This window comes from Schistocerca serialis, chromosome 5 (assembly GCF_023864345.2).
Source record: "Schistocerca serialis cubense isolate TAMUIC-IGC-003099 chromosome 5, iqSchSeri2.2, whole genome shotgun sequence".
In the NCBI taxonomy this organism is placed as follows: domain Eukaryota; kingdom Metazoa; phylum Arthropoda; class Insecta; order Orthoptera; family Acrididae; genus Schistocerca; species Schistocerca serialis.
In genome coordinates, this window is record NC_064642.1 from 217,227,580 (window position 1) to 217,245,796 (window position 18,217).

At 38.1% G+C, this 18,217-nt stretch overlaps 1 protein-coding gene across 1 annotated transcript in view; it reads left to right on the forward strand.

Annotated features, from left to right (window-relative positions):
* Positions 1-18,217, forward strand: part of LOC126480851 (uncharacterized) — a 173,602-nt gene that overhangs the window by 77,275 nt on the left and 78,110 nt on the right. Inside the window, exons 9-10 of the mRNA XM_050104213.1 lie at positions 11,746-11,919; positions 12,527-12,715. Coding sequence (XP_049960170.1) covers positions 11,746-11,919; positions 12,527-12,715 — 363 coding nt within the window. The remainder of the gene's footprint in view (positions 1-11,745; positions 11,920-12,526; positions 12,716-18,217) is intronic.

Genomic DNA, 18,217 nt, shown 5'->3' on the forward strand with positions numbered 1-18,217 from the left:
ACATTGCCTCTTATATCAAGTGGATATTTTGATCTACTATCACTGAGAAAGTGGCATTTGTTATTTTTGATATTTGCTATATTTTTTAAATTAACTGTTAAAGAAAAGCACTGAAGTATGCATGATATCTACTAACAATGTGTGTGGAGGCAGTTAGGTACCAGCACACATTTGAAGCATGTAATCGTATGGGTTCAGCAGGGATGTGAGTAAGTCATGTTCTCCATGATTATCATATACAGATGGCAGATGCCTCTCATCACTATTCAGTGTAATTTGAGGACTGTGTACTATTAGAGCAGCATTCTTGAACCTGTTGTTCAGTACTACAGTTAACATTTCAGAAGTTGGTTCATATTTCAATATGATAATTCATAAATGTACTGCACCTCCTCATGAGCCAGTTCATTTGATTGAGCATGTTTACAACTGGTTTAAACCAGCAGCACATCATCACCTCAAGAGAGCTGCCATTAAGGTGTGGGACATAAGTGCAAATGTTGCAGCCACGGAGTGGGCAGCACACTGGTTAGTATCCAAGCATGCTACAATGTACGAGGTCAAGCAACGAGGTATTGAATGTTTCCTACCCACAATTTTGATTTCACAGGGGTACATTCCCAAATAGATTCCCTTCATTTTGATGGTGATGATTGTTGTTGTTGTTGTTGTTGTTGTGATTCTTGAAGTTTTCCCGACATACTGAATATTCTGTGAAGTTTCAGGATTGCAGCCGGATCATGTAGACTTCTTCACGTGAGTGCCCGCCACTGGAGACTGGTAGTTCACATTTTCAGCTTTATAGCAAAAAAGGTGTGGCAATGCATGTGCATTGGCAGCCAGCATGCGAGCGTCCTCTGTTGAAATCCACGCTCTCTGCAAATACTGTGGCGTGCAGGTACATGCGTAAAGGTGAAACTGCATGTCTGTCCTCTGTCGAAACACCCACTCGTGTCACTAAAAACAAACGTCAGATGTCACCAGACATTTCATTATTAATAAAATGTTTTCTCTCAGTAGAAATTGATGAAATCACTGGGTCTCAAGCCCTATCCAGTTGAAATTTATGAGATTTTGTGCCAGAAGTATTTCCACATATTCTTTAATTACTTAACCCCAAAAAGATCTCACAGGGGCCAAGATTTTTGTGGCAGAATAATCCATAGAGTATCCTATGGTAATAAAATGCTCCGCTATGGCTGACATACTGGGCTGTGAAAGGCGAGTGTAGCGCTCATGTTCAACGCACCTTTCAGGTACTGTACGTATCGTCTGACCTTATACACTTTGCCACACTGGCACGGAATTTTGTAAATACCAGCACTCCACAGACCCAGATTGTCCTTTATTGAACCGAGAAGGGCACTAATATTCACCGCCAGCCAGAAGGTTACTTTAACTTGATGTTTCCTTAGAATCCTGCCTACTATAGAGGAAAGGCTGCCAACGTATGGAGGGAACTCGCTCCTTATGTTCTTGGTATTGTGCGTGGTCACATTTCTCCTTCCTTTGCGCTGCACTAGTCTGATGTGGAGAGTAACCATTATCTTTGAATACCGACTGCAGATGTTCTAGCTCCTTTGTAAGGCTGTCTCATCAGAAACAACATAAGCCCGGTGCACCATCTAAATTCCATCCACAAGAACATACAGTTTATGATGGAAACAGAGAAGGATGGTTGCTTGCCATTTTTTGGACACCTGTTGTTGGTGTAGCGTGATGGCAGCTCAGCACTTTCAGATAAAGGTCCATATTGTGGGCTTACTGTAGAAAGAATGTCCTAATGAGCCATCTGCTTTCCTAGTATCCAAGACATCCATCTCTATTTCCATGATAAACTGGACGTTCTTGTGGACCAGGAGTCAGACTGGGAATATTCTGGCGATATATAGATGACACTTTTGTAATGTGTCCCCATAGTGAAGAAGAACTGTCACACTTCTTGCACCATCTAAATTCCATCCACAAGAACATCCAGTTTATGATGGAAACAGAGAAGGATGGTTGCTTACCATTTTTTGGCATCTTGGATACTAGGAGAGTGGATGGGCCATTAGGGCATTCTGTCTATCGTAAGCTCACAAATACAGACCTTTATCTGAAAGCATCGAGCTGCCATCACCTTTCACAAACCACTGGCATCCTTAGAACAATGGTGCACCAGGCTCACGTTGTTTCTGATGGAGACAGACTTACAAAGGAGCTGGAACACCTACAGTCGGTATTCAAAGATAATGGCTACTCTCCACATCAGATGAGTGCAGGGCTAAGGAAGAAGTAACGTGACCACCCACAATATCAAGAAGATAAGTAGCTGGTCAAGTCCAGCGAGGTCCTTCCATTAGTTGGCAGCCTTTCATCTACAGTAGGCAGGATCCTAAGGAAACATCAAGTTACAGTAATCTTCCAGCTGCCGGCGAAGACTAGTGCCCTTCTCACTCCAATAAATGATGATCTGGGTCTGCAGAAGGCTGGCGTTTACAGAATTCCATGCCAGCGTGGCAAAGCATACATAGGTCAGACGATATGTACGGTACACGAAAGGTGTATCGAACATGAACGCCACACTCGCCTTTCGCAGCCCAGTATGTGGGCTTTATTGGAGCATTGTATTACCACAGGACACTCTATGAACTACTCTGCCTCAAAAATCTTGGCCCCTGTGAGATCCTTTTGGGATTAAGCAATTAAAGAATATGTGTAAATACATCTGGCACAAAATCTAATAAATTGTTACAGTGACTTTCAACTGGAAAGGGCTTGGGACCCGGTGATCTCTTCAATTTCTACTGAGAGAGAAAACATTTTATTCATAATGAAATGTCTGGCGACATCTGACACTTGTTTTTAGTGATGTGAGTGAGTGTTCCGGCAGAGTACGGACGTGCAGCTTCACCTTTATGCATGCCACAGATGGAACAGTATCTGCAGAGGGTGTGGATTTCGATAGAGGATGCTCTTGTGCCAGCTGCCAATGCACATTTGTTTCCGTGCCAATTTTTGCTGTAAAGCCGACACCATGAACTAGCAGTCTCCAGTGGCGGACATTCACCTGAAGATGACTGGACGGTTGCCAGCCGAAATATTGTGGCAAGAAGTCAACATGATCTGGCTGCAATACTGAAACATTATTATTATTATTTCTTTACTTTCTCAGACGTTAAGTCTGGTTAAAAATGGAAAGTGACGCGGACCTTGATCAAGCGTCACTTCCTTTTAACTGTACGGTATGTGTTATATTGCATTTAGGAACTTTCGGGTAATTGAACATGTATCAATTATTACGGATTTTTGTAGTTGTATATATATGTTTGGATGTAGCTGTATTGCGTTGATGTACTGGTGGATATTGTGTGGTATGACTCCTGTAGTTGATAGTATAATTGGTATGATGTCAACTTTATCCTGATGCCACATGTCCTTGACTTCCTCAGCCAGTAGGATGTATTTTTCAATTTTTTCTCCTGTTTTCTTTTGTATATTTGTTGTATTGGGTATGGATATTTCGATTAGTTGTGTTAATTTCCTCTTTTTATTGGTGAGTATGATGTCAGGTTTGTTATGTGGCGTTGTTTTATCTGTTATAATGGTTCTGTTCCAGTATAATTTGTATTCATCATTCTCCAGTACATTTTGTGGTGCATACTTGTATGTGGGAACGTGTTGTTTTGTAAGTTTATGTTGTAAGGCAAGCTGTTGATGTATTATTTTTGCGACATTGTCATGTCTTCTGGGGTATTCTGTATTTGCTAGTATTGTACATCCGCGTGTGATGTGATCTACTGTTTCTATTTGTTGTTTGCAAAGTCTGCATTTATCTGTTGTGGTACTGGGATTTTTAATAATATGCTTGCTGTAATATCTGGTGTTTATTGTTTGATCCTGTATTGCAATCCTGAATCCTTCTGGCTCACTGTATATATTGCCTTTTCTTAGCCATGTGTTGGATGCATCTTGATCGATGTGTGGCTGTGTTAGATGATACGGGTGCTTGCCATGAAGTGTTTTCTTTTTCCAATTTACTTTCTTCGTATCTGTTAATGTTATGTGATCTAAAGGGTTGTAGAAGTGGTTATGAAATTGCAGTGGTGTAGCCGATGTATTTATATGAGTGATTGCTTTGTGTATTTTGCTAGTTTCTGCTCGTTCTATAAAGAATTTTCTTAAATTGTCTACCTGTCCATAATTTAGGTTTTTATGTCGATAAATCCCCTTCCTCCTTCCTTTCTGCTTAATGTGAATCTTCCTGTTGCTGAATGTATGTGATGTATTCTATATTTGTGGCATTGTGATCGTGTAAGTGTATTGAGTGCTTCTAGGTCTGTGTTACTCCATTTCACTACTCCAAATGAGTAGGTCAATATTGGTATGGCATAAGTATTTATAGCTTTTGTCTTGTTTCTTGCTGTCAATTCTGTTTTCAGTATTTTTGTTAGTCTTTGTCTATATTTTTCTTTTAGTTCTTCTTTAATATTTGTATTATCTATTCCTATTTTTTGTCTGTATCCTAGATATTTATAGGCATCTGTTTTTTCCATCGCTTCTATGCAGTCGCTGTGGTTATCCAATATGTAATCTTCTTGTTTAGTGTGTTTTCCCTTGACTATGCTATTTTTCTTACATTTGTCTGTTCCAAAAGCCATACTTATATCATTGCTGAATACTTCTGTTGTCTTTAGTAATTGGTTGAGTTGTTGATTTGTTGCTGCCAGTAGTTTTAGATCATCCGTGTATAGCAAATGTGTGATTTTGTGTGGGTATGTTCCAGTAATATTGTATCCATAATTTGTATTATTTAGCATGTTGGATAGTGGGTTCAGAGCAAGGCAGAACCAGAAAGGACTTAATGAGTCTCCTTGGTATATTCCACGCTTAATCTGTATTGGCTGTGATGTGATATTATTTGAATTTGTTTGGATATTAAGTGTGGTTTTCCAATTTTTCATTACTATGTTTAGGAACTGTATCAATTTAGTATCTACTTTGTATATTTCCAATATTTGTAGTAACCATGAGTGGGTTACACTATCAAAAGCTTTTTGGTAATCAATGTATGCGTAGTGTAGTGATCTTTGTTTAGTTTTAGCTTGATATGTCACCTCTGCATCTATTATCAGTTGCTCTTTACATCCTCGTGCTCCTTTGCAACAGCCTTTTTGTTCTTCATTTATAATTTTGTTCTGTGTTGTATGTGTCATTAATTTCTGTTTAATGACTGAAGTTAATATTTTGTATATTGTTGGTAGGCATGTTATGGGGCGATATTTAGCTGGGTTCGCTGTGTCTGCTTGATCTTTAGGTTTCAGATAAGTTACTCCTTGTGTAAGTGTATCAGGGAATGTGTATGGGTCTGCAATGTAACTGTTAAATAATTTAGTTAGATGTGAATGTGTTGAGGTGAACTTCTTTAGCCAGAAATTTGCTATTTTATCTTTTCCAGGGGCTGTCCAATTGTGAGTAGAATTAATTGCTTGGGTGACTTCATGTTGCAAAATTATCACTTCAGGCATTTGTGGCATCATCTTGTATGTGTCTGTTTCTGCTTGTATCCACCATGCATGCCTGTTATGTTGTACCGGGTTTGACCATATGTTGCTCCAAAAGTGTTCCATGTCTGTTATGTTTGGTGGATTGTTTATTTTAATGTGTGTGTTATCTATTGTCTGGTAAAATTTCTTTTGGTTTGTGTTGAATGTTTGGTTTTGTTTCCTTCTATTTTCACTTTTTTTGTATCTTCTAAGTCGTTTGGCCAATGCTTGTAATTTCTGCTTCTTTTCATCTAATTGCTCTGTCGCTACTTGTTGTGAGATTTTACCTAACCTTTTTCGTTTTTTTCTGAGATTTCATTTCTTATAAATTGTGTTAGCTGTCCGATGTCTTTTCTCAGTTTTTCTATTCTGATCTGTAGCCTGTGTTGCCACGCTGGTTTTGTGGGTATCTTCTGTGTGTTGGTTGGTTCTGATCTCTGCCTAGTGTGTATATTTAGTGTAGTGAGTGCTCCTATATAAACCAGTAGTTGTAACTCTTCCATAGTTGTGTTTTCATTTATTTTGTTGTGTATGATTGTGTTGATAGTTTTTATTGTTGTTTCGACTTGTGGGTTATTTGGCGGTCTATGCAAGAATGGTCTAATGTCTGTATTTGTGTCTTTGTATTTTATATATGTCAGCTGAAATTTTTCTTCTATATCTAACATGTGTGTCACTTTGTGTTCTATTTGTGCTTGTTCTGGTGGCTGTCTTAAGATTTCGTTTTCCTCTGATTGTTTAATTGATGCGCGTTGTTCTTTGTTTGTTTGCTTTGGGATGTTTGAGTCCATTACTGTATTTTCTTCTTCTTCTGATTGCACATTATTTTGTTCCAGTATTTGTTGTACTTGTTGTTTGATGTTATCTAATTCTGACTGGGGTATCCTGTTATTTTTGATTATTACACGGATCTGATCAGCTAGTCGTTGTTCTGTTAAAAATTTTAATTCTGGGTATCTGGTAATAAATGTTGTGTATTATTATTATTATTATTATTATTATTATTATTATTATTTCAATGAGCTATTTTTTGGTTTCATAATGCTTATTCTTCCATTTCCTGTTTTCCTTAGATCTAGGCCAACACATATTTGCAAATATTAACGTTGCACAAAACATTTTTTGAGCAGTTTAGTTTAGATTCAGCAGATAGCCTACGTGATACATGTTGATCACTTTTAGTCACCTGTACTTGAAGAATATTAATTTGATAAATGCAAATTAGTACCTGGTTATGTGTTACATAGCCTTCCATTACAGTGGACACAAATATTATTGATGCTGGTGGAATTCACTTTCAAGTTGAACCACAGAGATCAGATAAGGAAATAGATTCTTTTTAGTGTTTAAATTAATGACTTTCAGTATGACAGAATTACTGCTGTTGGGGTAGGCTGTGTGTTATAATGAGCACTCAGAAGTGCAGCTTAAATTTAATACGTGTTGCTCAAAATGAAAACAAAGAGAACTGCTGTAGAATCCATAAAGTACATAGCTTTGATTCTACACTTGTCTGTTGTTGAAATTTCATAGTTCAAGCACATGGAGAAATAAACTGGCACACTGAAATGCAGCATTCCAGTATTTAGCAACACTTCCATTGTTCTTTCCTGCACAGATTTAAGTCACTGCCACAGTATTATGAGAGGGAGCCCACCACGTCTCCTTGCCACAGCTACCCACAACAGAATGTTCCAATATACAGTTCTTTCACACAATGCAAGCTTTCTTGGCCATTAATTACAACTTTGGTTAGTCCGTATTTTGGGCATTTGACCATGGTCTGGGGCAGACATGGGCAACCTTTGGTGACCCATGTGCCTGAAAAAGTTCACAGGCTGCCTCGCCACGTGATATGACAGCAATGCTCCCAGCACATGAAGTCAAAACTATAGTGCCCGTGACATTAATGTTTATGAGGTAATGCACCAATGTGAATGAACCCCTTTCCCAACACATCATGCCAACAAATTGTCTCAGAAAGCTCTTTTTTGAGAGTAGATTCGTTTTATGTTTACCTGGAAAACAGTAAAATTGATATCGCTGAGAAGAAAATGAAAAACTGAAATATGGCAACATTGCATGAATCTAACATCGCAAATGCAGTGAACTCAGTGAAGAGCCATTAGTAGTGTCTTGCTAGCAATGCCCATACCAAACAGAAATGAAGAGCCTTGTGTAGCATTCGTACTTTCAAATTAAAACTAAAAACCTCACAACCTAGTACTGATTATCAGGGCTACACTACAGATAAGGTGTACAGCAACCAACATTGAATGTCCAAATTGGAAATTAATATTTTAAATTTGTCTTTCTGCAGCTGCGCTGTTTGTTGACCAGTGTGTTTCATAAAAAGCGGATTTTCATAGTGTATTCCTTCGCAGGAAATAGTGATTCACTACACAACAAGCAAACAGGTTTATTTTTGTATAGGTATGTCCAGAAGAACAAACACCATACATCTATGATGTATGAGCCTGACAGCGTATCGAACTTTCACCACAGATGTGCAGTTAATGTCCAGCCTCTCACAGGAATACAGTAGGACTGCAAGTGAACAGCATAATTGTCAGGGGACACTAGGTTGGATGGGGGATGTGCTCAGATAGCTGAAACAGTTAAAGTGACTGCTCACATAAAGTGGAAAATCTGGGTTCATATCTCGTTCTGGTACAAATTATCATCTGCTGTCACTGAGTTATTTCAATGCCCCATTGCAGCAAAAGTCGGAAATTTCTTTCATCAAGATTTATCTTTGTACATAACAAAGAAATAATCTTCCATCCATTTCTTTGAAAATTGATGGCATTCTGTGTGTACTTTTTTCTTTTAACGCCAGGTATTTTGAGAATGCACTCAATAAACATGCACGGAAACACTTACACGAAGTTAACAAACAACTGGCATAAAACTTTACATACAAACAGACAATGGGTAAGTAAGTGTCTTGGAAAATCAGGTTTTCTGCAGGTAATCCACACTGTATTTGCATGATATTTCAATTGCTTAAGTCATGATCTTCATCAGGTATTCCCTGATGAAAATTTCGTGCGAGTACAATATTGATAACTAGCAGAAAACCACATTTTCAAAGATGACAGCATGTCGCCAGGGAAACCTGATGACTTATGAAAGATAAATAGTTTGTTCAACGATTTATGATCCCTGCTGCCACTGTTCAAATCAGCACATTTTGCGAGTAGTTGATAATTTTCATGTCATTGTCGCTTGCTGCCATTGTTTGCAATCTGTCAATGTGTAGCACAAACATAAGCAGTAAGCAGTAAATAACTTGTGTGTCTTGTCATAACTGATCAAAAGTGGTCTGGAAAGTTTTGAGTCTACAAAAAATAACAAGTATTGTAAAGAAGCAGCTACTTGACCCAAATAAGACTGTAAGAACTCTGGAAAACACAAGACAGTAAGGCAAGTGCTGTTTTTAACACTGGTTGCCCACCCATGATATAAAGCATGTATCTGAGTTTAATGTTTCAATTCCTGTTGTGGGAGACTTTTGTGTGGCTGTAATTCTATGGCTGGTTGATTTTTAAACTTAAACAGGCTCAGATACCTAAACTGTTTATAAATAATTGCACAATTGTTGGGTCATGATTGCATCCGAGCACTGCCATAGATGGCAGAGTCGCACTGATGTGCTTCCTAATGCAATATAAGGTTTAATGCTGTGTCGTCTACCACATGAAATATCAGTAAACACTCATGTTTCGTGTGTGCAGTTTGTAAGTGGAAATGTTTGATCTGAAGTATCCTCATAAAAAAAGTCTTGAGTGGTCAAATAAGGGGATCTTAAGTCATCAACAGATTTAGAGATAACTTCAGGTGTGTCTCACAGAAATGCCTTGGGAGCTGTGCTATTCATGTTGTATATTAATGACCTTATGGATAATATTAATAGTAACCTCAGACTTTTCACAGAATGATGCAGTCATCTATAATTAAGTACTGTCTGAAAGAAACCACACAGATTCTCAATCAGATCGAGGTAAGATTTCAAAATGGTGCAAAGATTGGCAGCCTGTTTCAAATGTTCAGGAATATAACATTGTATACAACACATTACATTAAATGTATTAACGTATGAATGTAGTTCGAATGAATCACAGTTAGAATCTGCTAACATATAATTACAAATATCTGAATGTCGCAATTTGTAGGAAGATGAAATGGAACAATAATGCAATCACTAATCAGTTTACAAAGGAAGCTGCCTACAAAACACTTGTGCGACTTGTCCTAGAACGAGCAAGTGTGTAGGACCTGCACCAAATAGAAGTAATGGGGAATATTAAATAGATTCAAAGAAAGGAGACAGGAGAATGGTCACAAGTTTGTTTGACCCATGGAAAAATGTCACAAATTTGTTGAAAAATTTGACCTGGGAGACACTTGAAGACAGACACGAACTATCGCTTGAGGATCTACTGAAAAGCTTCTAGAACAGACTGTAAGTGATGACTCTAGGAATACAGTACTATGCCCTATATATTGCTCTCGTAGGGACCATGAACACAGTATCAGACTAATTACAACACACCCAGAGGAATATAAGCAATCATTCTTCTCTCGCTCCATATGTGAATGGAATGGACAAAGCCCTGATAATTGGCACAATGGGATGCACACACATCACAGTGGTTTGCAGATTATAGATGTAAATCTAACCAGCAGCTTCCCAATCACATGACTAGAATGCTATGCACTAAACTATAAGTGGCTCTAGTAAAAATACTCTAAATGTTTAGTATAAAATGGCATATGGAAATATCACAAAGATATTTTGGAAAATCTGAAATCTGATGTCCAGCACTGATCTTAAAATACCAAAGTATGAAGAAAATTGAAGTGGGTCAGCCCAAAAGATCCCCATATTAGTGTTGAGGCCTTCTGACCTTATTGGTGACATTCAGATACTTCTCCTGCTAAGATGAGCCAGCACAGACATTGGAGGACAGGGCATACCATCCTGTGTTTGTCACAATCAAAAAAATGTCCTAGAAGCCATGCCGTATCTATTTCCCTCATAGGTTGTACGTATAACGAACATCGTTTCATTTAACTGCAGCCATATGATTTCAGTTTGAGCCATTTTCAATTGGATTAGATTAGATTAGATTTACTTTCATTCCAATTGATCCGTAGTGAGGAGGTCCTCCAGGGTGTAGAACTTGTCAGAAAAACAACAATACATGACAAATATTTACAACTCAAACAAATAAGCTAATGTACCATTCCACAGGTCCCAAGTGGAATGATCATCATTTTTTAATCAACACTATATGAAAGAATCATTTTACAAATACTAATGCACTGAATTTAAAATAAAAAAGTTTTTTTTAATTTATTTATAAGGTAATAAACGTGTAATACAACTACGACAATACTTACTTACAATGAACACAGTTACTGCACTGAAATGGTGCAGAAGTTAAATTGTACTTACACACACACACACACACACACACACACACACACACACACTTATTTACAATGAACACATTACTGCACTGAAATTGTGTAGAAGTTATATTGTACTTTTATATACAAATCAGTTGGTTCTACTGAGAAATTCATCAATGGAGTAGAAGGAGTTGACCACCAATAAATCCTTTAGGCTCCTCTTAAACTGAATTTCATTGGCTGTTAACCTTTTTATGGCTGCTGGAAAGTTATTGAAAATCTGTGTTCCTGAATAATGCACATCATTTTGTACAAGACTAAGTGACTTTAAATCCTTGTGAAGATTATTCTTATTTAATTGGTCAAGTACACACCACAAATTGTACTTCAACCACCATAGTTGTGGCACATATTTGCCATTCAGTTTCATATATGCAGACAACTTAACAAATTGTATGATTAGTATAACATACATGTGTATGTCCATTTGTAAATGGCTCAAAGCTGAAATTGGCGAACTGGGCCCAGACAGATTGCTTGTTAGCTGATAAAAGCAGCTGAGGTCGAAAATGCAAAAACTCACAATATCATCACTGCAGTTGTCTTACAAGATGTTTTCAATGCGAGACTGTTTTGTCACATCTGAAACGCCACTTGGATCCCCTCTTGTTATGGCTATGTAATACTATGTCTGCCTTTGATTTATTTTATTTGATATACTTTATAAGTTTTTATTCTGTGATTTCTTTGTGTACAGTTTTATTAAAAATTGCATCTGTTTCTCTTTACTCTGTTACAGAGCTCCAGCAGTAATGTCAAGTGTAGTGCTACAGAGATACTGGCTGATGCCTACCCTTTGGAAAGACCCAGGCAGGATATTGTGAAAAACAATGAGTATCTCGCTAAACAGCACAATGTGTTCAGTGATTTGCTGGTGAATGTCAACCCTACTGTCAGGAGTGTTGCTTTCAGAGTGAGTATTTCATGCTATTCGTAACGTGGTTGTAAAACTTTGCGGTGAGATTGCACATTTCTGTAATCGTTTTGTTCATCTAAGTGTAAGTGGACCTGAGGAAAAAAAGAATGTTGAACCTGCCCATTTCTGCTATAATACCGAGAAGAATATTTCATAGCTTTGCGATTCTTCAGCTAACTTTTAGAGGTGGAGGCCATAAGGTGAGACAGGTAGAATGCTAGTGGAATGAGGTCATATGTTTAGTACATTTTCACTGACAACAAACAGTACAGGGAAAAAGAAGGAAGTAAGATGAGCCATGTCTGTGAGAGAGACTGCTACATCTCACCCACCATGGAAGGCTTTCCGGACTTCTAACAGAACCGCGGGACTGCTTCACACTGCCAAGCAAGTATGGTGGTTCTGCCTTCTGTTAGCTAACCTGTCAGCTTCTGAGATTTTTGGATTTTGTTAGTGGTCACAAAAAAAGAGAGAAGAATTACAAATTGCTGTGAGCAATAAAAATAATTGTTATATCTGTGTTGTCAATTTCAAAAGCTTTTGTTTGTGGCTATGATTATTTTTCTTAATACCGTCAGTTGTATGTCCTGCTTCTTCATTTCAGAAAATATCCCAGATAGCCTCAAAATTTTGGGCCCAGATTCCTCCCAGTGTACTGCAGCACTGGATATCAACAATGATTCTTCGGTTGGCAAAGGATATGGAAACTCCTCAAGTAAGGCAAAGCATATACCAGGGGCTGCACGTTCTTGTAGAAAATCCCAATCCTCTGTGTACGAAGATTCTGGAGAAGGTACGTGAGAGTGTCCTTTTTTATTTTGACTGATGAATCAACAGTGCCTATAGAGTGCCTGAGAAGTACCCGTATCTGTTTTGCTTCTCTGTATTTGAGGAAATAATTGTTTTATTGGAATATTTGCTGTGAAGCCGACAAAAAGCATTGCTGTCATCATAGTATTTCTTTGTTTCAGTATTGTATTGTTTCTCGTCTCAAACTGGCTACTGAGAGTATACATTGTTACAATATAGGGAAAGAATTAGTGGCATGTGTGTGAGTTTTCCAACCTCCACATACAAGATAAACAACGGCAGAGATGATGGATGTGTTTAGAGATCACTTTTGCAAGGGTCCACCTCATAAAACAACCCTGCTTGCTGAGAGAAATGTGCTTTTGTTTCAGGCAGTGTTAAAGATGGGCTACATTGCAGATGCAAGAAAACTCAAGAAGAAATGTGTGTCACAATTGTTCTATCAATTGAGCAATCTCCAATGAAATCCTTTTGCAAAAATGCATTGAACTGCTAATGTTTTAGGTATGGATTTCACTATTCTTCTCATATTGTGGTGGCTTTATTTATGGTAAATTTCATTAATGAATACAGGTTGAAAAATATTTAAACCAACAAACTCTGGGAGGTTGTAGGGGACATCAAAACAAATATTTTCCCCTAATGTCATTTTTTCCTATGAGGTGTATTTAAACCGGTAGAGGAAGGTTTCTCTGGTGGCAAATTAATTAAACCAACAAACACATTTCCATTTTTTATGACCAAAAGACAACCCATTAACACATAAACAAAGATTACACCGACGGATCATGTTCTGTCTGACACGGGCAAAAACCCCAGGAGTATCCTGAATTGTTCCTGCTGCTGCTACTATCCGAGCAACCAGATCCTCTTCTGATGCAACAGGAGTTGCGTAAACAAGGTTGCACAAAAAAGTTCAGAGGGGACATATCTGGGAATCGAGCAGGCCATGGTACAGGACCACCTCTGCCAATCCAAGTTTCTGGGAACCATCGGTCCAGGAATCGACGCACACGATGACTGAAATGTGCCGGCGCCCTGTCGTGTTGGAACCACATGTGTTGTCTTGTAGCGAGCAGGACATCTTCCAGCAATTCCGACAATGCTCTGGCGAGAAAATTGTAATAGTGCCTGCCATTTAATGGCCTAGGTAGCAGATATGGCCCAATTAAACAGTTCCCAACAACACCGACCCACACATTAATGAAGAACCGCACTTGATGAGCGCTAGTAACTGTGGAATGTGGGTTATCCTCACTCCAAACATGCGAATTGTTCATGTTGAAGACTCCATCACGCCCGAACGTTGCTTCATCAGTAGACAACACAGAGGATGGAAATGTAGGATGCATTTCACACTGTTCCAGGTACCACTGTGAAAACTGTGCTCTGGGTGGATAATCAACTGGTTCCAGGTTGTGGACACGCTGTAAGTGAAATGGAGGTAACAATTGCTCTCGAAGGACTGTTCTTACTTTCGTCTGATTCGTCTCCATGTTACGTGCAATTGCACGAGTGCTGATTGAAGGATCCCGCTCCACATGCTGCAAGACAGCTTCGTCAAATTGCAGCGTTCTTACCGTGCGACGGCGTCCCTGTCCAGATAATCTGCTAAATGACCCGGTCTCACGCAGACGTTGGTACACAGCAGCAAAGGTCGTATGATGCAGGATACGGCGATTAGGATATTGTTGTTGATAAACTCACTGTGCAGCTCGTCCATTGTGGTGTGCTACGTAGTACGCACCAACCATATCAGTGTACTCACTCCAGGTGTATCGCTCTTTTTTGCTGAGATTTTTTTAAAGGGAGGAAATTGATTATTTGTGTAACACGATACTGTAAGGTTAGTTCTCTCTTAAATTAATGTACATTATAGGCCTATACAAAAATGTTCGCCCATTGAATGCATTGAAGTTGTCTCAATAGTGTTTGGCATCATTGACCTTCATCTGTCACTTACAACTAAATTGTACATTGAGAAGTATCTCTCCACATCAACTCTCTTGATGGGTGCCCAAATTGCATATAAAGCAGCTCTTCCAAATTCATTGTTTTTAAGTTTTTCACAGGGTAGCAGTTTCACTGTATCGGGCTTCTTATCACATCTCAATCAGTTAACTTGTCGGTGGAATGGTGAAGACATTTCAAAAAAACTTTCATATCATGGAATTTCGTTTGCTGTGTTTACAGCAGCAGAATCGTTCAGAACAGACTGTAGGGTTAAAGAGCTTTTCAATTTTTTTATTTTTTATATATAATGGCCCCCCCCCCCCTTTTCCCAATGATTTTTGTGCCTCATTTTGGAATGTGTCGAAACAATTAATAGTGCCTGTTGAAAGACAATCTCCAGAATTTATTTTCTAGTAATTTGATACTTTTTAAGTTCCTCTCATAACAAATATGTAAACAGGTAATTTGTGCCTTCTAGTGTTGTAATTGAACTGACACATGTCGCTTCCCAATTTGCATTGTAAGAAGATTAAATGTAACACAGTTTCATTTTTAAAATGATCAAAACAGAGCTCAATGACAGTATTTTTGGTTTCCAATTATCCGGAAAATTTGCTGATTGCAGGTAAGTGTGTTCAAGCAGTGCACTGCATTGAACCAAAAATTCCATTTTGTGATGACCGGATTAGGAAAAAGCTTTTTTGGCAAGTGAAGAAATTTCTCTTAAATGAACAGAAGGACTGCACTTTTCATTTTGAAATAGTGCAGAGACACTGTTTTCACTTTACTGACAATAACATTTAACTCCCTTAGTTCTTTTTATGAAAATGTCACCTACAAAGTTCATTTTGTATGCCCAGCATTTGTAATGTATTAAGTGGTGTCCAGTCAACGCTTTGTGTCAAAACAAGATCCCTTGTATGTATGTGTGCAGCAGAGTCTGATACTAAATGCACAACATTAATTTTTATGTTGTAATCTTTTAGAGGATCTACTGTGGCCTTGGCACAAGTACTTGTGTTAGTAACATCTAAAAAGTTATAGGAATCCAGATACCGTTTCTATTCTAATGTTGCACTCTTAGTCCAAAATAAAACTGCAGTTACGCACCTTCAACATACCTAGTTTGGTCAGCGGGATGTTTGCCTTTAGACACATTTTAATTATATATAGATTCTTCTCAAATTAATTCCCCCGCCCACCTCATATCTCTCTCTCTCTCTCTCTCTCTCTCTCTCTCCCTCCCTCTCTCTCCCCCCCACTCCCTCCCCCCTCCCTCCCCCCCCCCCTCTCACCCATCCCCCCAACAGCAGCCTGCAGATGCTATTTTTGCATTGTGACTAGCATTTTTAATGTGTTTTTCTAAATTATTCTTCATTACACAGTTGAGTTTCACATTACGGAAGCTTCATATAAAAGAATTTTTGTCTTGGAAATAAAAGCCTTCTTCTTTTGGTTATCGATAGCATCACTCCTGCAAATTGACTCTATGCCTACCCATCTTTAACACACTACAATCACTTCACAACATTCATGAATTAACAAAACAGTACACTGTGAATGTTAATTAAGAACGTGAAATTCCAGTGATACCATATCTAGCTGGCGAAAATATTTACAAAAAATATTATAGCTATCCTCATATTTTAGAAATACTTATTCAATACTTACGAAAAATAAAGAGAAAAAAATACAATATTGTGAAAAGGAAAGTTGCTACTCACCATATAGTGGAGATGCTGAGTTGCAGATAGGCACAACAAGAACACTGTCACAAATAAAGCTTTCGGCCATTAAGGCCTTGGTCAACGATAGATGACACACACACACACACACACACACACACACACACACACACACACACATATAAACGCAGCTCACACACGCAACTGCAGTCTCAGGCAACTGAAACTGTGGTTTATTTGTGACAGTCTTTTTGTTGTGCCTAACTACGTCTCAGCATCTCCACCATATGGTGAGTAGCAACTTTCCATGTCACAATATTGTTACAGTCCACCCTGGATTTTCCATTGTTTGATTAGAATAAAAAATGCAGTAGATGTAAGAAAAAGAACGCCATTCCAAAATTTAAGTGGCCATCGATTGTTTACCACTTTACCATCAAACATTTCTGTGTGTAGTACAAAGATGCTGTATTTATATCTGGGCAGGGAATGAAGTGAATAAAATTGGTAAGCATCAAATTAAAAAATTCTACACCACTATGCTTTCACATGCAACAAAGCAAAACACATACTGTTTGAAGTCATCTAGTAAAGTTTTGGAAGCTGCAGTTAGTAATTTTCTACTGTGTATCTCAACTTCGATGCTTTTTTCTTTGCCTCACTTTTATTTGTTCATTATTTTACCCAGGTAGTAAATAAAACAGCCTTGGTTTAGTGCTCACTTTTTAGTGACATAAAGTATCACGGAGATGTATCTTGTTTTATGTGCACCATGGTAAATCGGCAGTGCATAAATGTGTGTGTTGAACAGGTTAGTGGAATGCAGTATCTAACACGTATTGCAGTTATGCAACAAATATTTGTTTACAGTAGTAAATTTAATTCTTTTGTCACTTTACGTTGTGATTTCGTGTAGTCATAACTATTTTATAAACAGCACCAGTCCAGTACCAGAAAATGCAGATGTTTTAGTGCTTACTTAATAAATTTTGCTGAAATATACTAATTTTAATAAATTTCACATGTTATCACACTTTGAAACCATCTGAAAACATGATGCACTATACCTAAGTAGTGTTGGGTTAACCACTTTTTACACTTTCAAAACATTTCACAATGATAGCATATGCAAATACCTCTAATAACAATATAGACATATAATAATATATGCACAAATTATTATGAAAAGAATAGCTGCTACTCACCATATAGCAGAGACGATGACTCGCAGATAGGCACAACAAAGGAATGTCGGAAAGTGAGCTTTCAGCCAAGAAGACCTCCATCAAAATAGACAACATGCGCGCGCGCGCACACACACACACACACACACACACACACACACAAAAACGCGCGCCCGCTAAGTCCAACTCTCACACACATGGCCACAGTCTCTGGCAGGTGAAGCTAGACTGTATATGCATGTTTAGATAAGAATGAATGACAGGTAGAATTAACTTTTGTAGTACGGGTCTGCAGTCTGTGTATATTATTTAAAGGAGTTCATATTCCTCTTAAAGCTGTAGAGGTTATCAGCAGCTATTGCCATTTCAGTGTTATGCCATTGTGAAGCATCTATAATATGTAATACAGTGTGTTCAGAAAATATTATGGGAAGACAATAATGATATGAACAACAAGGAGTCTGTTAACATGTACTTAGAAAGCTTTGATGCTGTGTCATGCCACAAATATAAGTAACTATACCCTTGTAACAAACCACAGGCATATGTAATGTCTTGTATTCAAACTGCATGGGAACACACTGTACTGAGAATGTCAACATGGCACAAAGATAACAGGGGATGTATACACCTCACATATTAACTAATCAACAGTACAGTATT